Here is a 22,020-nt window from a genome sequence, read left to right on the forward strand (position 1 = left end):
TGTTAATGTTGAATCTCTATTGTAAATGTTGTATGACTTTTAATTAATGAAATATTTTTGCTATTAAAAAAAAAAGAGTAAAGTTCAACCCATACTACTCCAATCCCATTCATGATTTCAACCCTATTGGAGTACTAGTTTGCGAAATAAACACTCCCTTATGTGTAATTCTTTTCGTTTCTTTTTGTTTGTCATATGGAATATTCTATTTTAGAAGAGAAAAACCATAATATTAAATGAATATTCATTGACATAATATATGTATATAAGGAAAAATATATTCATGTAATATTTTTTTTTTTTTAGATTTTGCTGAGTAATATCAGAAGTATACTTTTTACAATTAGTTCAAATTTGATGGAGTTTGGAAATCTATGCATTAAGGATTTAAGGTAAATGTGACAAACGTGCAACCAGGAATGAAAAGAGTACAAATATATTCCAGAGATTAAAATAGAAATATTAAGCATCACGATTAGGCCATGTTCTATTTATTTATTTATTTATTTTTATTTTTATTATTATTATTATTATTATTATTATTATTATTATTATTATTATTATTATTATATATTTTTTTTCTGATTAGGGAGTTTTATTTACCTTTTTTTTCTGACACAATGTTCGATTCACCTTCTTTTCATTTATTTTGGAAAAAAGTAAGTCTTAATAAGGTTTAATAATGACTACTCAAATACAATGTACAACTAAAATACAAGTAAGTTCTATTAGTCTAATAAGTTCATAGTTATTAAGTAAAAAATCAGATAATTGGAACACACCCTTAAATATAAATAACTAATTTAATCAACTCATAATAATGTCACAAATTTCTAATTTAATTCATATAGGCAATTAACATATTTCATATATTGATGTTTGATACAATATACTTAAATAATTTCAAGAACGGTATAAGGTGGATAAACGTTATTTTGATAGTAAAAAGGTCAGTTTGAAGGTAACTAAAATTATTTTTATGGTAACTTTAATTTGTCATTGGTTTGAATTTTATTTTAATGTGTAATTTGTTATAAATTTATATTACATTTACATGCTATAAAAGATAATAGGATTTGTCTAATTATACATTCTAAGTTTTTTGTAAGATAAAATTTATTACTAGAAAAATAATAACTTTTGTAGTATAAAGGGTAACTTTAAATACTTTTTTCTTACAATAAATTAACGTACACCTACTTTTTTGGATGAGAATTTGTGTTTTAAGAATACGTGAAAAAAAATCATGGACTATTGCGTATAAATGGCTATTAATATTATTTTCATCCTCCTCGATCTTATTATTATTATTACGGAGTATTATTATTATTATATATATCTTAAAAACAGATAAAGTTATACAACCTATAAAAAGTTAGTGGGAAGCTGAGATACAATTTGGGCTCCCACTCCTCTAGCTCTATTGCAAAGCTTACTCTAGTGAAGATATGAGCAGCAACACGTGCCCCAATGTCTTAAGTCGTCGAGAACTTGTAGATCCGCTTCAGCACGTGAATATTATTATTATTACTCTCCCCATTTTTAAATACTTGCACCACTTTCTTTTTCGATCGTTTTTAAATACTTGCTCAATTTCCTTATTTGGAAAATTTTGCAATATTTAATTCATTTCTCTCACCTAATGGACCCAACATAAATCATATTTTTTTTAAATTTCATATTCTCTCTCTTCTAATTTTCTCCACTACTTTTTCTTTTTACAATTTTTTATTCTTCCACCTACCCCAATACTTCTATATTTTGTTACTTTCTCCAATTTCTCCTAAAACTCCGCGCATGAAGAAAATGGAGCAAGTATTTAAAAACGAAGGGAGTATTATTATTATTATTATTATTATTATTATTATTATTATTATCATCATCTTGATCAAAGTCAATCAATTTACAAGAAATTGGTGGGGAGCCAAGATACAATATGAGACCCCACCCCTCTAGCTATAGCAAACCCCATCCTGTTGAAAATGTGAGCAGCTGCATAAGCATCAATATCCCGAGTCTTAGCGAACACCTGAACCTGCTTCAGCAACTCAATATCATCATTTTCTAATTCTCCCAGTAAAGAAAAGGAGAAAGGAATGATAAAACCATAGCCAATAGCCCTGCAACGCGACCTATATTTATTACTTCGTATTATTATTATTACTAGGTTGGAACCCGTGCGATGCACGGTTTATATATAAATCTATTTTTAATTTGTACATTTAATAATAAATTGCTATATATTATACATGAATATAAATAAGAATTACTTACATTTTGTAATTTTAAATCTTTTATTTTCATCAAAATTGTGATATAGTATCCGTTCGACATCGTCTAATTCATAGTTCAACGAAAGAGGTAATTTATTAGTGTGCTACTTAAAAAAATTTCAATTTTCTATGATAAAATAAAAGGTTTTAGTTTTTTTTTTTGGTGTTCCATCCGGTTCACCCTTTGGGCTAATCCGGATTCGGGGATCAGTTCTGGGTGGTTAGGTTCCAGTCCCCTCCCGATTGTTGTTGCGGGGGATCGAACACGGGTCCTAATGTTTAAATTACAAAAATGTTAAATAGGATAGCTGTACAAAAAAAAAAAAAATGACATCATTATTACGTTTAGACGAAATTTTTTTTATCAAGAGAGCGACACGTGAGTAGTGTTGACATCATCATCTTCTGTTTTATTAATAGTTAATAGATAGATTGTTATTATTATTTGATGAAATTACTGATGAAAAACAAACCCAACTATACTACCAATTTCGACATTTATTACATAATTTTGCCATTCATTTCATTACTTTTATCATGTAACTGTCTTTTTTTAATTTATTACTACTACGATGATGATAGTACATGATTGATTACTATGGGCGAGGTGGGTTCAGTAAATTTATTTAATTTTCCTTTAATCATATAATACTTTTAATGCAGGGTTTTCAATTGCATGTCTTTTTTTTTTTCTTTTTCTTTTTTTTTTTTTAAGGTGTGGAAATTTGACTAAAATTGACATAATTTCTAGAGATGTTTGATGTTCTGAGTTTATGTCATTTTGACCTTTTGTTTTTTTTTTTCCTCTGCCTTTATTATTTCCCCACCTTAGGAGAGTATTATTTATACTATATATACCCAAAATAATAACAAAACCAACAACCCAAAACACCCTTTCCTTTTTTCTTGGATTCTCTCTCATTTCCAAATAAAGATATTATTTAATTCCCCAAATTCATTTTTTTTCTTCAGAGAACTGGAATTTTCTTGTAATTCTATATAATTTTTTTTCCCCCCTGGAATTCAGATTTGTTTATATTTCTTTATCTTCTTACAAAATTCCAAGAAATAAGAACAAAAAAAAACTGACCCAAAATCTTTTTTATTGTTAATTTTGCTGCTGAATCAAACCAAAAACAGCAGTACTATAACTACACATTAGTCTACTATAACAACAACTCTCTTTTGCTAATGAGTCTCACAACTCTGTTCTTTTCTCATAAACTTGATGATTTTTGATAGAAATTTGATAATCACCTTGATTAGATTTCGAAACAATGAAGTTCATGAAACTTGGATCAAAACCTGACACTTTTTATACAGCTGAGGCTGTTAGGTAATCAATTCTCTTCATTCATTTTATTCATATATTTTTTTCATATACTATATAGTTTTTATATGATACAATTACTAATGTCTTATGAATAAAAATACAGGTCTGTTTCCTCTGAAGTCTCTAGTGACCTTATAATTCAAGTTCAAGGTCATAGGTATTTGCTTCATAAGGTAAACTAACTAAACTTTATATTAAAATTATATAATATGGTTTTTATTTAATGTTATGACTTATGATTCATAATTTGTTTCTGATTTGTGTGTTACTTACAATTTCATGCAGTTTCCTTTGCTGTCAAAATGTCTGCGGTTACAGAAACTGTGTGCAGAATCCCCTGAATCATCTCCGCGCCAAATAATCCAACTACCAGATTTTCCAGGAGGAATTGAGTCATTTGAACTATGTGCAAAATTCTGTTATGGCATCACAATCACCTTAAGCGCCTACAACATCATAGCGACGCGGTGTGCAGCCGAGTACCTTCAGATGACAGAGGAAGCAGAGAAAGGAAACTTGATCTATAAACTAGAAGTTTTCCTTAACTCTTGTATTCTTCAAGGGTGGAAAGATGCAATTGTTACTTTACAGTCAACTAAAGCCTTTCCTAGTTGGTCTGAAGACCTTGGGATTACTAGTAGGTGTATAGAAGCAATTGCTGCTAGGGTCTTAACACACCCTACTAAGATCAACCTCTCTCGAACTTACTCGAGGCGAGCTGGTGGTGGTGGTGGTGTTGGGGGTGGAAGAGATGACATCGTTTCTTGTAATGGTGCTAATGGTGGTGGTGGTGGAGGTTCAGAGTGCGCGAGGCAAAAGAATATAAGCAAAGGGTGGTGGGCTGAGGATGTTGCAGAGTTAGGAATTGATCTGTATTGGAGGACTATGATAGCAGTAAAGTCTGGTGGAAGAGTGCCTTCACACTTAATTGGCCAAGCATTGCAAATTTATGCTTCTAAATGGCTTCCTACTAAGCAAGTAATTCCTGACATTGATTCAGATAAGACAGGAGAAAAAACATCCAAGTATAGACTACTACTTGAATCGATTGTAAGCTTGCTGCCTTCCGAAAAAGGTGCTGTATCCTGCAGCTTCTTACTTAAGTTGCTCAAGGCAGCAAATTTGCTTAAGGCTTCTCCTTCGTCGAAGATGGAGTTAGCAAGGAGAGTAGGGATTCAAATGGATGAAGCCAATGTGAAGGACTTATTAATACCGAGTTTAGTAAGTGAAACGCGGTATGATGTGGATATATTCATGGCAATTTTGGAGCAGTTTCTGTCACAAGGGCAGAGTCCTCCAACTAGTCCTCCTAGGACTAAAGGAAGGTATGAGAGGAGGAGGAGGTCAAGGTCAGCTGAGAACATCGATATCGATTTTCAAGAAAGAAGGAGATCTTCCTCAGCTTCTCATAGTTCTAAGTTAAAGGTGGCTAAGGTTGTGGACAAGTACTTGCAAGAGATTGCTCGTGACACGAATTTGCCCTTGTCAAAGATGGTTGCTATTGCAGAAGCTATACCGAGTTTTGCTAGGATCGAACACGATGATCTTTACAAGGCCATTGATATTTACCTTAAGGTTTGTGCTATTCTCAAGTCCTTCATTTTTAGCATATGTTTCAGATAATTGGTCTGTCATTTTTCATTTTTAGCTCATAATATGATGTTGGTGTCAATTGTGTTAGTAAAATAACCAACTGCCCTGACCCTTGTTTGTTTGTACCTTCAATTTTAAGGTAGATTACCAAATTTCTTGGCGTTTTTTTTACTTGATGTCAATTTTCACCTAATTTAGCTAGCCTGTTAAGAAATTAGCCACCAAATTAACATACCCTAAATTATGTCATTTTTGTTATACCAAAGTTATGTTGTTCTGTTTCTGCTACTGATTTTGGAAAATTCCCAAATTATTGTGATTAGTATCATTTTTTTTTTTTAATTTGATGGCAATTCCAATCAACTTTAAATCAAGGTTTACAAAAGTCCTTGTAAAAACTTTACCTTTTATTATTCTAGTCAAAAGATGTACACTTAGGAAAAACGCCGAATTTATAACAGTAATATGCACATACATCAAATTTGCACATCACAACCCATTAAATCCAAAATTAGTCCTCAATAAGTCCTCTTGATTTCCAATAAATTCCCGCGAAATACAGTTTAAGAATCAAACTTGTACAGTTATACATTACCGCGATATGATTCTAGTATAGTTGTGAAATTGTCCCATACATTTGATGTTATACAACTTTTGTTGATAGATGAATCAATTAATAATGAGTTTTGATCATTCAGGCACATCCAGAGCTCACAAAAAGTGAACGAAAACGTCTATGTCGAGTTTTAGACTGCAAAAAATTATCCGTGGAAGCCTGCATGCACGCTGCACAGAACGAGCTACTCCCACTCAGAGTAGTAGTCCAAGTCCTATTCTTTGAACAAGCACGAGCAGCAATGGCAGGCGGTAAAGTCACAGATTTACCTCCTGATATCAAAGCATTGCTAGCTGCACAAGACGACGATTCATCTAGGCCACCTGCAGCATTAAGCACAATAACAACTATCCCAGGTACCGAAGATCAGTGGAGTGTATCAGGCCTTAAATCACCCAAATCGAAGCTGTCAACACTTAAAATGAAGTTAGCTGAGGATGACTTAGAAGAAAATGGTATCGCGAAAGGATTAAAATTCAAGAACCTTTGTTCAATCCCTACTCGGCCTAAACGAATGTTCAGTAAGTTGTTATCTATTAACAACAACAGAAGTGTGGCTGAAAAGAACTGAGGCAGAACACAAAAAAAAAAATTCTCCTTATTTAAGGGATTATTTTTTTTTTTTTACATGACCAATTAAATATTTTGCATCTAATGAGAAACAAGTATATTAAGTTAAACCCTTTTGTAAAATTTAGGCAAAAACATTAAAATGTGAATTGATTATTATGTAGCCTATTTCAATAATGTGAAGAGAAATGTTTTTAAGGCATTAGGAGGGAAAAATAAATCTCTCAAAAGGATACTCTCAAATTGAGGCCACAAAATTAGGATTTGGTAGTTGTAAATGTGTAAGCATATATATGGGACCATTAAGGTGGTTGTGTTATTTATCCAAATAATATAATATATGAAAATTATGCCCCTATCATTTATTCTTTTACAAACTTAATTGGATCTTCATTCATTATACAGTGCAATCCAATCTGTATCCAATCTTCTCATATCTGACTATCTTGCAGCAAAATGTCTGTTTTTCAAGCTTTTAATTTGATTGATTGTATTTATTTATTTATTATTTTTTTGGTTTCGAACACTAAATACAAAAAGGCGCGTAATAATAATGCATTTTACATGATGGTAAGGCGGATTACAAGTAATAACCGTGATCTAATTAATAAAATGTCTAAGCTATATCTTTCTTTCAAATTAAGAAAATTTTAGAGTACAATTGAAGTTAATTTAGTCTTAATTGCAAGCATTTAAGTTTTCAGAGAGTCGAATCAAGTTTAAAGATATAAGCTTAGCTGTTAATGATTATGGAAATATTTGATGCTATTGCAAAGTTGTACTGAGAATATAATGATTAAGAAGGTACAAGAAAAAAGAAGCATGGGAGACAAGATTTATATTTGCACAAGACATAAGTAATCTTTTTGTCTCTCGTGCTGACTAATTGATTTCACAATAGCATGTTTAGATGATTTACACCATAATAACTCATTCTTGGAATAAGTTTATATTAGGCATGGTAATTGGGTTGAGCAGTCCATGTACGTTTTTGTAACCGATATTCATGGTGTTGACTGTTGAGGGTTGACTCACTCTTGCCTTCCCTCTCTCTGTTATGTGACGAAATATGATCTTGACTAGGAACTATTGAAATTGGACCCGACCTGAAACTCCATCCAATTTCAAGAATTCGAACAAATTTTGCAATCTAGATTATATCCACGTGAGAGTGAGGCATAGCTTAAGTGGTTAGTGTTTCTCTTTCAATTCTAGGAAATCTTGTGATTGATTTTCATTACTTGCCTTTGTGGCTCTCTAAAGTCTACAAATAAATAAATACATAAAATAAAATTGCTAAACAAGCTGTTAAAACCCAAGATCAAACACTTTGGTCTATTACATGTAGTATTTGACCTGAATTTAAAAATAATTCATCCTAACTTGGCCCAATCAATTTTTAGGTCTTGCTTACCATCCTAGATTCCTAGGCCAACATGTTAATCACTATTGGATAATTGACATTCACATTTATAAATCATACTTCGTATATGATTATAACCAATTAAGCTAGATGCCTAGGTTCATAATAGGGTTGTTCATTGATAACATAGGACTATAGGAGATGGAGGGATGATTAGTCCCCGTGTTTCCCCTTCATAGTGGTTGGGGGTTCGATCCTCATCCCCTATTCATGTGATAGGGTGGGGGACCCCGTAACTTACCATAAAAAAAATACAAATAAAAAAAGAATAATAGGGTTGTTCATGTCCAAATTGTGGCAAAGAAAGCGGATCAAGGCATCGCACCGGAATAAGTTTGCATAGGTCCGATCCGATTATACCGTGAATCATTTATGCCAGACCGGACTATGAGTATGCTGTCAAGCTTATAGAAGTCTATGATCTACTATTTGGGTTGGATTACATCCCAAAAAGAGGTACCACTGTTTGGGCTGGGCCAGCCACCAATCCGGTCCAGAATTGGTGACCCAAAATCAAGACCTAGTTATTGTTTTTTTTTTTTTTTTTTTTGGCTATGATTCTTAATTTCTTATGAATCTTGTGATCAACTTTAAGACTATTCATTTTAAGTAGGACAAGTTAGATTCTCTTTGAAATTCAGGTTTAATTGACAAGTTTAATTTTAAAAAAATTCTAATGAGTTATTGAATTTAGCTAAATGCAAGTATGTTTGGACTAATTAGAACTACTTTTAGCTGCAGTAAACTTAGATAACTCGTACTTCCTCTGTTCTATTAATATTACAACAATGGACTTTTTGCACTATTCATCACTCTTGTTTGACCATATAATATGAGTTATACGTTAGGCAAAATATAGTCAAGTGGGATCTTGTTGGATTCGTCTCATATAATACTTTCACAATATCAACTTTTTATAATTTTAACTCTTACACGATTATAGATATTTAGCATATATAATGTGTTTTGGGATGCGTAATTTCCTCCTTGTTGCAATATTAATAGAACAGAGGAAGTATTAGACAAGCTAACTTGCTCGATATATATATATATATATATATATATATAAGAGTAAAGAGTCTCTTCCAGAAATTGTCACACCTCACACGTGAAGATTGAACCTCTAACCCAATGATTAGAATGTGCTCTCTAAAGATGTCAGTATGAGTGTATGACAGGTCAAGTAAGATACCCGACCCATCCACGGCCCAGAAGGGCGGGGATAAGAATAAAAGGCATACCCAACATAGGTGATGGTGCGGGAGTGAATTTTAGGTTTTACCCACCCAGCCCCATTCCATACCCACATTTATATATTTTTAAAAATAAAATTATACAAAGTATACTTTTATAAAATAAAATTTTAAAATTTTTTTTTAAAAAAGTAAAATAATGCAGCATATTATTTTTTTTAAAAAAAAAGTTTAACGTTAACAGTGATTTCTCGTTGTTATAATAACAAAAAAAATCATTGTTGATAATTGTATTTGGGAGGCGGGGATTCGGGGGGATCTTAGGTGGTGGTGGATTTACAAGCAGGAGGCTGGGCGAGAATGGTATTGAAATTGTACCCGCAATGTTAGATGAGGATCGAAAGGCCAACATCTACCCCGCCCCGTCTCATTGACATTCCTAGTGTTCTCTTTTCATTAGACTAAGCTTAGCTAACTTGGTGTTAACGTAATTTCCATGACCAGAGACAATAAGAATATCGAAACATGCTATACTAGTATACTAATGATTTTCGTACAAATAATCGAAACATGCCATACTATTAATTAGACAGAAACGACAAGAGGAAAGAAAGATAGATAATCTAATGAGTCAAATGAGAAAAACAAAATTTGTTAAAATTTTGGAAGTTAGAAGAAGAGATGAAGATGAGAGCCGGTCTAATTGTATCAACTTCATAATTTATTGATTTAATTCTCGGTAGTTATCTTGTATAAGCTGACTTGGCACATGGATAATCATATTTGTAAATAGAATCATAATCTGATCTAAACGAGATCAGATGTATCACACATTAAATAATTCTAAGTTTGGAATATACGATTATATTTATATGCTAGTTGTTAAACATAATATCTTATAATACCAATTATATTCGATTAGCTTTGAATCTTTATAATATTCTCTATCTCTTATCTTATCAACATGACATAACTTTGACAAATTTCAGGATATTTTATACATACATAAAACCAACCATACACTAATAGTTTACAATTACTGGTAAAAGACAAGCCTACCCAAGTTTTGTGTGGCAATGCAACTCCGATGCAATGGCACATCTTTGTAATTATTTTAAGTTAAATTTTCCTTTTACATGAAAAAACTTGCTAGGCCATTCACCCATTCAAGTGTGTAGACCGTGTAAATTGTACTAAGTTATCTAGTTGAAACAAGACAATTATGAATTTGCATAAATCTATTAAGGCAGAAAATAAGAATCAAGTTGGTTGTGTTGGGTCAAACTTTATGCACCTGATATACATTACTTACCATTGGAGAAGATTGTAGCTTCAAATTTGTGCTATATAACATGTTACGGAGTAATTGACATGTGACACTCAACGTGACTTAATTTAATCATTGAAGTATTGCTCGACCTTAGGCCTTTTTTTCAAGGCAAGCCACTTCTTTGATTGGAGAAGTCTTGAAAGGGGTTGTATCAATAATATGTCTATGTTCGTTGTTCTCAATCATCATATAAACTATAAAGATCCGTATGTATGTACTCCGATCCGTAGATTGTAGTATAACGGAGTACCATACAATTGTTCACCCTAAATCATTTATTTTATCAATAGGATTATTAAAGAAACATGATCTGATCAGAACAAAGTAGCAACATGATTAACCAGACTCTTTAATTCTAATTAAATTCCAGATCAAAGTAATTAAAAAAATGATCTTTGCATTACTCTTTACCGTCTTTTTATGACAAATATCCATCTATTCTATGCATCAACCTAATCATTCAGCTAAACAACGAACTAAAATTATGTTAAAATATTCCTGAAACTTCCACTTGCATAGTTTTACACCAAAAACTACAGCAAATCAACTCATAATTCTCATAATTCTCCCTATCCAAAAATAGTTTTACTAACTTATCTTGATAGATTTATCATAATATATACTTTTATATATCAGATTGCATAATTCCTCAAATTCAGCTACAACAAATAGTACCACAACAAATATTTTTATATATATCAAAGGTAAGATAAAAAAAGACCGACCATAACAAAAACACATACATGAACATGTCGTATACAATACATCACGTACTGAACTTGTATGAAGTATTATGTTAGTAGTTACTAGTAGTAACAGTAGAATTCTCCGGCTTTGAGGAGGCCGGAGTATCTACACTTCTAGTACGTTGGAGGCTCGGAGACCGATGAAGCCGACACCGAAAAGAGCCGGCGTGGGTGGTCGGAGAACATAGGCAAGTACTCATCACTTTAGCACTTCCATTACTTGGTTGCCTTGTCAATCCTCTAGGATTTGTAAAATTAATCTCCGGAATTTCCACTTTCATGCCACCTTCATTACTTTGATGATCCATGTTTATAAATTTATAAAACCCTGAAAATTATAAACAAAATTTGTCACTCATTTTTATTACAACAACAAAAAAAATAGTAATGTGATTAAATGTTACATATATGCATGATTGCATACCTAAGATTTTTTTTTTTTTTTTTTTTTTTTTTTTTTTTTTTTTTTGGGAAACTTTGGCAAGTAGTGTTAGAAACAAGTTTTGTGGAAATAATGGGTTTGTTTTTATAGTAGTACAAAATGATAAGAGTGGAGAAAAAAATAATGAAAGAAAGTGGGTAATTTTGATGATGATGACTGAAGAAAGATAAAGAAGGATAGAAAGAAAGAAAAAATAGAGGGGCATCACTAAGGGCATGGTGATGTAGATCACGGGCATGATAACATAATCCACAATTGACGTTTCACCTAAAAATTGGCTACTTTATGTAATGCTACATACAACTACTCTTTGTTAATTGTTATTGGTATCTCTTTTTCTTTTTCTAGGAATGTTTAAAATATGAGCTTATTTGTGGGAGCTAAAAGCAAAATCTTTATATTCATGAAAACTATGCTTAAAAGGGTAAAAATATATCCTATGATGGCTATGAATATTAACGTTTTGTTTATTGTCTATATATGATAGTGTTTTAGGGCTTGTTCTAATTGACTGAACTGAACTGAATTAAAATGAATATTTTATAAGAGAAGAAAATTAGGAACTGAACTGAATAGAACTGAATTGAACTAAACTGAATTTCAATGTATGAGAACAGGCCCTTATTCATTACCTGAAATTCAATGAAATAAACTTCTTAAACGATAAAATTGCATATAACTATTACTTTTTTCTTTAGTTAGTTTTATTTTGAAGGAAACAACTTATTTATACCTTATTTTCGGTTTATTACGTAGTGGTTTAGCCAAATTACAATACAAAAGTATGATAATTATTCAGAAATATCAAATTTATTGGATGAAAGATGATTATATTTTGATCAAATTTTAACTAGCTTTCCTTGTTACAAATTGATTACTGTGACTAACTTAACATTATATTATAACAAGTTGATGAAAGTTAGGCCAATTACGCTGATGAAAATATCAAAGATTATATTTATTTATTGAGGATGATATATTCTATCATCATCGTTTTATTGAGGATGATATATTCTATCATCATCGTTGTGTCCTATCTTAGCGATGTATTTTATAATAACACCCTCATAAACTTATAACATATGATCCGATAATCACAAGTATAAGTGATAAGTCTTTGCCTATCATGTATATATGACCGTACCATAATCATACAATGACTAATCAACATGTTTTTGATGTTTACATTGGTTCACAAATAATTAAAGTCATCCCTTAAATATTAGATTCTAGAAAGTATAGAAGAAGTGGGTTTTGAGTTGTAATAAACTTAACAATATTGCTACTTTATATACATTTGGACATAAATCCAATAATAATAATAATAATAAATAAAGTGTCATCCATCATAATTAATTAAAAAAGAAAATAATCCAAAGTTCTCTCTACTCTTACTTGCAATTCCCCGCTTCACAATGTGATCTATAAAGATGAATCAAAAGACTTGATCTTCTAATAGATAAGAGTAAGGGCCCCACCTTATTATAGTTATTGATCATGGCAGACATTCTTGTTAGGCAGTGGTGTCCACTTTTAATTCATACACTTCATTTTCATTATCATCCAATTTTATTTTATTTTTTTTAATTTTCCACGTATTTTCTACCTCATTAATTATATTTTAATATTTCATAATAAACATTTGTAGATGTCTATTATGTAGTTAGCATTATTCGCACGACTGGGTCATATGGACATAGATTATTAGCGAATATAACAAATTAGCATCATTATCCAAGAAATGTTTATGGAAAATATCTAAATGTTTTTTTTTTTTTTTAAAAAAAAAGTGTTAATCTTGGTCAAACTAGGTTAGAGTTAATCATTAATTCTAGCCCCATAGGTTTGGGTTGCCATTTTCTTTCAACGGGTCATTTTGAGATGTGGTCTTGCTCAATGGGCTATTCTTAAGCCCGTTGGATTTGATCCAATCCAAACTATTTTTGGATTTGGGCCTTTTATGGCCCAAATATGTAGCACTGTCAAATATGGTTATCCTTGATAAACTCTAGTATGGTCTGGAACTAATATCATCTAGAAAGACTGATATTTTTTTTACATTAAAAACTGAATACTGTACAAACTAAACTAGTATGATCTAGTATATTCTAGTCTTTCAAGGTGATATTTTTTTGGAAAAAAATATCATACAGTATTCAGTTTTTAATGAAATTAACAACCATTCACTGACTGATTTAAACAGAACATAGCAACCTAGTTTTCAACTAAACAATGCTCTCTATTAGTTTTTACACAATCTATTTTGATTTTTATACTATTCACATATAATTCTATACTGAGTATTATTATTTAAGTGGATTATACGTAAGAAAAAACTAGACATGTGAAAACTTTTTAAAACGTTTCAATAATGAATATCATAACTTTGACTTTTAAAAAATAATTAGTTATTAGGACTTATTCTAGACTTGGCATCTTGAAATATGAATCATGCCGGATACCTTGATTAAGGTAGATCAACTCCCTTATTAGCTAATCTAAATACTTGTTGGGTGCGAAAAAACCATAATGTCCATTACTGAAATTGTAAAAAAGGACTGTGTGAAATAGTTTTACAAAAATAATAGTAATAGTTTTTTGGACCAAGGCTAGATAAAGAGTTCAATTTTGTCCAACTAATATCATACATTCATACTAGGATTCTGGCTAAACTCCCAAAAATTTGCTGGCCCGTTCACTAAAATATAGTGAATGGGCTTCGTATGGATATTATGAATGGGCTCGAATTGCTTTTACTTTTTGGACCAACATTCAAGACATGGTAGCATAACATAGATTATAAGTTAAATACTATGGGCCTGTTCTGATTTAGGAAACAATTGAGCTGAACTAATTAGAGCATAACTAAATTGAACTGAATAGAGTTAAAATGAATTGTTTATGAGAAAAAAGAAATTAGGAAATAAATTGAATTGAACTGAAATTATTAGTTGAACATCACAGGCCCTACGTTTTGAAATCACATTGCAACATTGGGGAAAAGCTATATCAGACAATTATTATTATTATTATTATTATTATTATTATTATTATTATTATTATTATATACTTTGTATATCTTTATTTTTTAATAAATTAAAATTGTAAAAAGTTGATACTTTGATTACATAGGAGAAAATTTAACTTAATTTCACATGATCATATTATGAAAGTCATAATAGTGAAAATATTAATAATAGAAAAGTATTGTCTAAACTCTAAACTACGAGTAGTCAACTAGTCATGAATCTCATGATCCTCAATCCTCATAGATTAGTTTTTTTTTTTTTTTTTTTTTAGGAAATCCTCATAGATTAGTTGAATATATATGTGATTGTCATAATATATTTGAAAGTGGGGGTTAATTTTATTTTCATTGTATCATAATGCGAGTATTACGTAATACAAAGTAGATATTAGTCAATACTCCATAGTCATGTTATTATTTATGAGAAATTAAATTAAATAAGTCGAACAGAACTAAACTAAACTAAAAACTCGTAATTGAATATTAGCTTAGGACACACGTAGCCACACAGGGTTTAAGAATTTTATAAAGTTATGAATTTGTAAAGCATGAGCACGGGTGGATGATTATAAAGACGGTCTATTATACTACGTCGACATTAACTAAGACATAAATATGCACAGTACTCCATAACACAAGTGCAGTAGAATTAAATAAAAAAACGAAGCAAAATGTCGACAAAATAAAAGCAGAAAATAATGAGAAAGTGACAAATTTACAGCATCTGATTTACTTTTACAGGGTCGGTTAGAATTGAGGTTGTAAAATTGACAGAACTTCTTTACGAAGCTTCAAAAATTCTTAACCGTACTTTTTGTTTTTTTTTTTCAAATTACATAATGTAAAGCTAGTAGTCAGTAGTAGGAGTGTAGGAGTAGAAGATGTGAGAGTGAGAGAGAAGACATAATCCAACAATATCCCCAGAACTCCTGTGTGTTCGTACAATTGTAGAGGAGAGAGACTGTGTTTGTGAGACAACATTCACCTTGGAATTCGGTTTTTTTTTTTTTCTCAGAAAAATATTGTGTACATTGAAATGTGTACCATAAAAACCCAATCACACCCTTTAAAAAGGTATTCTTATTTCTCTAATCCTTTTCCTTGCATAATTCCATTCCCTTTCCTTTCTGAAATTTTTTACTCCTACAAAAGTCAACACTCTTTTAAGTATATACTCAATCCGCTTTTCTTTTTCGGCCGTTATTAAATACTTACTTTATTTTCTTATTTGAAAAGTTTTTACAATATTTTTTTGAAAGAATTTTTTTTTATAATATTTAATTAATTTCTCTCATATAGTGAACCCATCATTTATTATATTTTATTAATTTTATGTTTTATCTCCTCCAATTCTCTCTGCTACTTTTATTTTTTACAATTACTTATTATTTTACTTACCTCACAACCTTCATATTTTATTACCTTCACCAATTTCTCCTAAAACTCTGCGAATGGAGAAACGAAACAAGTATTTAAAAACGGAGAGAGTATTGCTTAGGCCCTATTTTTTAGAGCTTCTAGATAAGCAAATCAGATTTCAACAGAATAGAACAAATTTAAACGTAGTATTACTCCGTAGTAGAGTAGAGTAGAGTAGAGCAAATGTCATTAGGGCAAAACATAGCAAATTTCTGCAGAGCAGAGTAGCTCAAAAGAACAAAGGAGGCTCTGTTCTTTTGAATTATTCTGCTCTGCTAAAATATGTTCTGCTTTGCTGACCCCAACTCTACTCCGTTTTACTGACCCCTATTTTGCTCTATCCAGAAGCTCAAAAGAACAGGGGTCGCTCTGTTTCAAAATAACTAACACATCAAACTTTGCATATATGTCAATGCACTATCTTGACCTCATTTATATTAAATTAAATAAGAAAATGTATATATGCTCCCTATATTTTTTTTAAATGCATCAATTTGACCGGCACATTTGCAGAAACAGAACTTCAACTGTTAATAATTTTCATTGGTTATTAGTAAAAATTGTAATAAAATTATACTATGAAACTAGATCTTATGACTTATCTAATGATATATTGTATTATATAATATGGAGTAACAATTATTTATTTTAAAGAGGTGTAAAAACTAAGTCAATTGTCTAAATAAATAAATAAGTCATAATATGTGAATAGTATAAAAGTCAAAGTAATGCATTTAAAAAATACGGAGTGAGTATTAATTACGAAGTATGAAACTTTGCGTAGTTAACAATATATTTCATGATAAAGTACGTTTTTATTTGTTTTTTTTTTAAAAAAAAAAACAACAGTTTTTATTTAGTTTAATTTGTAAAAAATATAGTTAAAGTGAATATATAAATAATAAAAAAAAAAAAAAGTCAAATATGTCAATTATTTTGGGACGGAAAGAATACTTTTTTCGCCTCTCATATTTAACACATAAATATGTCAATGTATAAATTTGACCTTGAAAATATATATATAAAAAATAATACGAGTACTATGAAAATTTATATAGAGTATTTAGTACCCTATTCAACAAGCAACTTATTTAATGATAAGATTTGTTTCTAATACATTACCCCAAAAATTACGATCAAAATTAATACTCCCTCCTTTTCATAATATTAGTCTCATTTACATATATTTGACTAAAAAAAAGTCTCATTTACACATATCCTTGCACATCTTTGATTGCACATATCTTTACTCTCACACTAGCAAAAATTTTAAAAATTAGATATTAATAATATACTAATCCAGACAAATATAATTTGAAATCATTTGACTATATCTATTCTTATATATATTCCAACGTATCAATTATTTAAAACAAAGGTAGTACTAAGCTATTAGTAATAGTGTATTGCATATCATGCATTGTCTATCTATTCGTTCATGTTAATGGACTAAGCTATATTAATGTACTAGTGTCACAAATGCGTTTAATAATACTGTATACACATTATACACGGTACGGTCTACTAGACATTCAGCCTATTGCAATTTAATTGTCACGTTCATGGTTATTGCTTTTCAATATTCAAAAAGGTTGAAACATTTTATAAAGGAGAAATGAATAAGGGTATAATCTCTTCACATTATTTTCAGTTTAATTCAGTTCAGTTCTTAGCGCCTGTTTATTTCAGGTTATTTTAGGGCTTGTTCTCATTGACCGAACTCAACTGAACTGATCTGATCTGAACTGAGCTGAGCTAAACTGAACTGAACTGAACTAAATATTTTATAAGAGAAGGAAATTAGGAGCTGAACTGAACTGAACTGAACTGAACTGAGCTGAACTGAAAGAGAACAGGCCCTTATGTTCTGTTCAGTTCAGCTCCAATAAGTGATAAATATTATCCAATAAGTTTTCAGTTATTAATTTCCTTCTCTTATAAAATATTCAGTTAAGTTCAGTCAATCTGAACAGGCCCTTAATTTTCTTCTCTTATAAAATATTCAGTTCAGCTCTATTCAGTCAATCTGAACATGCCCTAATACTCCTATATGATCGATATGATTTTCCAAAGTGTATTTTAAGAAAAGCTTTATAAATAAAACTAGCCTTCTGCCCCGTGCAATGCACGAGTTATTCATATAAAATTGTATTGAGAGATAAGTGAGAAAATATCAGTAAGTCATTATAGGATATAATATGTAATTGGAAAAATTGTATTGAGAGATAAGTGAGGAAATATCAGTAAGTCATTATAGGGTATAATATGTAATTGGAAACATGATTAAAGAAATTAAAATTTTGGAGCTTTAATCGAAAAAGAGGCTTAAATAGAAGGTGGAAGGGCTAAAATTAAAAAGAGAATAGTAAAAGGTTGAATTAACGGGGATAGATGAAGTGTGTATGAAAGATGAAGTATAAGTTTAATAAAAAAAAAAAAAAAATGGTGTAATAAAAAATTAATAATGTAAGATGACATGTGGCACTATGGTTAGAGAAGTGTAATAGAATGGATGGAGACATGTGTCTTTCTTAGATTCTTGGTTATAGTTTTTAAATACTAAGTATAGATACGTAGTTAGAGGTGTCAATTTGGATAACCGGATGGAGTTTGGGTCGGGTCTGTTCGGGTCGGATATGTTCGGATCAAAATTATCCTTTTAACTTGGATCGGGTCGGATCGGGTCAAATTCGGGTCATGGTCTATCGAGTCCGGGTCGGGTCAACTTCAGATCGATTCACTTTCGTTTCGGATATAATTTGATCGGGTTTAAAACGGGTTTAGCCGGGTAACTTCGGATCGGATGAATTTGGGTCGAGTTGATTTCGGTTCGGATGATTTCAGTTCGGTCAAGTTCGATTCGGTCAATTTCGGTTCAATTCCTTTTTGTGTTTGGCTGGATTTTGGTCGAGTTGACCAAATTCATATCCAAATAAGGTTATTTTTAAACTAGAGATATTGTTTAGTTTTTACCTTATTATTGGGTCAATATGATTATTAATTACGAAGCACGAAGTTTTAGTTTTCTCATTTGATCTAGTTATGTGTAATTTTTATCTTTGAGGAAAATTGAGATTGAATAATTATTGATGACTTATCATACCTATATAAGTGAGAAGTGAGACCGATATATGTACATGAAGTAAACTTAAGACTCCGGATTATTTCTTTGTAGTCAAAAAGTTAACTTATTAATAATTAGTAAATATATAGTATAAGAACTTGAATAAAAAAGTAAATAATTAATTATGATCGGGTTAAATTTGGATCGGGTAAAAATCAAATCGAGTTAAAATCGGATCGGGTTAATATCAGTTTGGGTCAAAACAGATCGGATTAGATCGGTTATTTTTCGAGTCAATTTCGGATCAGGTTGAACTCGGGTCGGGTCAAATCGGTTCGGTTTGAGTTCAGGTCGGGTCAAATCGGATTCGGGTTGAGTTCAGGTCGGATCAAATCGGTGCCGGGTTAAGTTCAGATCGGGTCAAGTTCGGATTCGGGTTGAGTTCAGTTCGGTTACAGATCGAATTTGGGTCTTGAATTTCTCGGATCAAATCGGATTAGTTACAGTTTGAAACGGATAATTTTTTTCGGGTTGGTTCGGTTTTGACACCTCTATACATAGTAACAAAGTTATGATAGATGTTGCAGTGTTTATGGCTTCATTGTAACAATGTTGGTCTTTGTAGTCTTTCTCTATTAGGAATTAACTTAATCTGAGAATTAACTTTGAATTTATTATCAGTTTTTGTATTTATTATTTCATTCTTTCTAATAAATTGAAATTGTACTCCGTATAAAATAGTCTGCACTTTAAAACTTTATTATCGCCTTATTAGTCATTATTAACTCATCTAATTAATTAGTGGTACTGTCACTATGTATTATTAATATCGTCATTAAGGGTTTGTTCTCATTGACTGAACTGAACTGAAGTGAGCTGAAATGAATATTTTATAAGAGAAAGAAATTAGGAGCTTAACTGAACTGAACTGAATTAAATTTCAACGTATGAGAACAGACCCTAAGTATCTCTTAAATTATTGTATTAGATGCATTGTCGATAACTTTATTTAAATTAACAATACAAAATTATTATTTACACATGTTTAATAACCAAAACCTTAGCTCATTTGAATTCGTCATACCATAAACTAATAATGCGATTTATAGAGTGGATAAAATACTAGCTAGAACATATTTATACATACCAACCATATTAACGTTTTCCTAGGAAAATTTGAGCATGTGACCTCCAAAACAGAAGCCAATCCCATTTTAAGTTTTTAACTGTTAGATCAAAACCAGCTTGGAAAAAAGATAGTTAAAGCATATAAGAAATTGAAGAAGCTCAAGTAAGGAAAATGATACTGCAACATCATTTTGTTTGTCGTCTTTATTGAGCAATACTCCTAGTTGAATAAATACTCAAATTATCTATTCTACTTCTATTAATTAATGAGATTTATTATTTGCCTTGTAGGGTGGTCAGCCTTCAAGTTATAAACCCCTCCCACTAGATTATTTTACCTTTTTATATTACGAATAATCTTTTTTTTTTTTTTATGATTAGATATTAATAGTCAAAGATATAACTTGATTATTGTTTAGTTAGAATAAGACAAATATTAATTCTCAAAAAAAAAAAAAAAAAAAAAAAAGACAAATATTATATTTTTGAATAAGTATATAGGGTAATAAATTAACACGATTCAATTAATTATCATAATGTTAATTATAAAACGACCATTCCTATTTTATGAAGTTGAATTTATGTAATTTTTTACACATTTAATAAATTTTGAAACCACACGATACTTGTATAATACAATTGTACTCCTTGACTCCTCCTAAGAACTAACTACATGAAATAAGGCAAACGAATGAACATATCTCGTTGCACATATAGTTCAATCATAATGATAATTTGAGAATAGTTTCAATGGTAAGTTATATCAATATTCAATATACAAATTAAATATCTCTAACATATAAATTTTCTGAGTAACTCCATGCATTCTTTTGCCACAATAATGAGGAGTTTGAGGACCATACTACAAAGTTCTTTTTCAGACTACCAAATACTCCATTAAAAATAACAAAAATTCACAATGCAACTACATTAATATTAACAAAAAAGAACAATACGATACAATTAAAAAGTTGTAATACTCCGTATTATAACCAACATATTTCCAAAAGCATACATTTTCTTACAAACCCTAAAATCACTAATTAGCATTTTCTTACATACTACTAATAGTGTAATTAGACCTAACCATTAAGTACTTACTAATACTATAATTAGGTAGCTAGCTAATCCAAAATATTAGTTGGATCCAATAATTCTACCTACATATACAATAAGTATAAGCCAAATTAAGTTTAGAAAATGAAGGATCCAAATAAATTTGGTTTAAATTACCAAGACCTAGATAAATAAACTTAATAGTTACTCAACAAAATAAATTAGTGGCCAAGACATTTAGCATTACGAGGTGTAGCAAACATATTGTAGAGCTCATTGTACTGAAATATTCCACCAACATGACGACGATGATGATCCTCCATTATCACTTGCTCATTAATATTGTATTCATACTGTGGAACCTCAACCATGCCACCTGGCATCATCATACTCCCCTGAAACGACACCGTTTCGCCACCACCAAAACTACAGCTTCCACCGATTAATGGGTTGTTGTAAGTATCATCAAAGCAAAGCCCAAAACTGTCATTTTCATTATTATTGGAAATAACAGGTGAGTGCTCAGAGTAAGATTTGGTGGGTTTTGGGAAGTATTTCTCAATGATTTCTTCTAGAAGACCAGATGATGAATCCGACGGTTCAAACAATGGGAACAACTCCATTGTTCCATCACCACCGTTGATTTCATCATTGCCGTTATTTTGATCATCAGGAATATTGTTAACGGTTGATGATGAGGAATTAGAAGGAAGGAGTAGAATGTTACTGTGGGGTGAAGAAGAGGGGAACAATTCACTAAATTTGTTACAATAATTTACCTTCTTTTTGTTCCTCTGTGACGCGGC

At 30.8% G+C, this 22,020-nt stretch overlaps 1 protein-coding gene and 1 long non-coding RNA gene across 2 annotated transcripts; one reads left to right on the forward strand and one right to left on the reverse strand.

Annotated features, from left to right (window-relative positions):
• The first annotated feature begins 3,132 nt into the window (after positions 1 to 3,132).
• Positions 3,133 to 6,767, forward strand: LOC145641023 (BTB/POZ domain-containing protein At1g67900-like). Its single transcript, XM_081692223.1, has 4 exons — positions 3,133 to 3,609; positions 3,710 to 3,779; positions 3,892 to 5,181; positions 5,898 to 6,767. Exons 1-4 carry the CDS (start codon positions 3,551 to 3,553, stop codon positions 6,384 to 6,386), a joined length of 1,908 nt encoding a protein of 635 aa, XP_081548349.1. The 5' UTR covers positions 3,133 to 3,550; the 3' UTR covers positions 6,387 to 6,767.
• A 4,236-nt stretch (positions 6,768 to 11,003) lies between these two features.
• LOC145641032 (uncharacterized) lies at positions 11,004 to 12,007 on the reverse strand. Its single transcript, XR_014115109.1, has 2 exons — positions 11,502 to 12,007; positions 11,004 to 11,405 (listed from the first exon to the last, which is right to left on the reverse strand). It is a non-coding gene; the product is annotated as an uncharacterized LOC145641032 (long non-coding RNA).
• Between the last annotated feature and the right edge of the window lie 10,013 nt (positions 12,008 to 22,020).

This window comes from Chenopodium album, chromosome 1 (assembly GCF_948465745.1).
Source record: "Chenopodium album chromosome 1, dcCheAlbu1.1, whole genome shotgun sequence".
In the NCBI taxonomy this organism is placed as follows: domain Eukaryota; kingdom Viridiplantae; phylum Streptophyta; class Magnoliopsida; order Caryophyllales; family Amaranthaceae; genus Chenopodium; species Chenopodium album.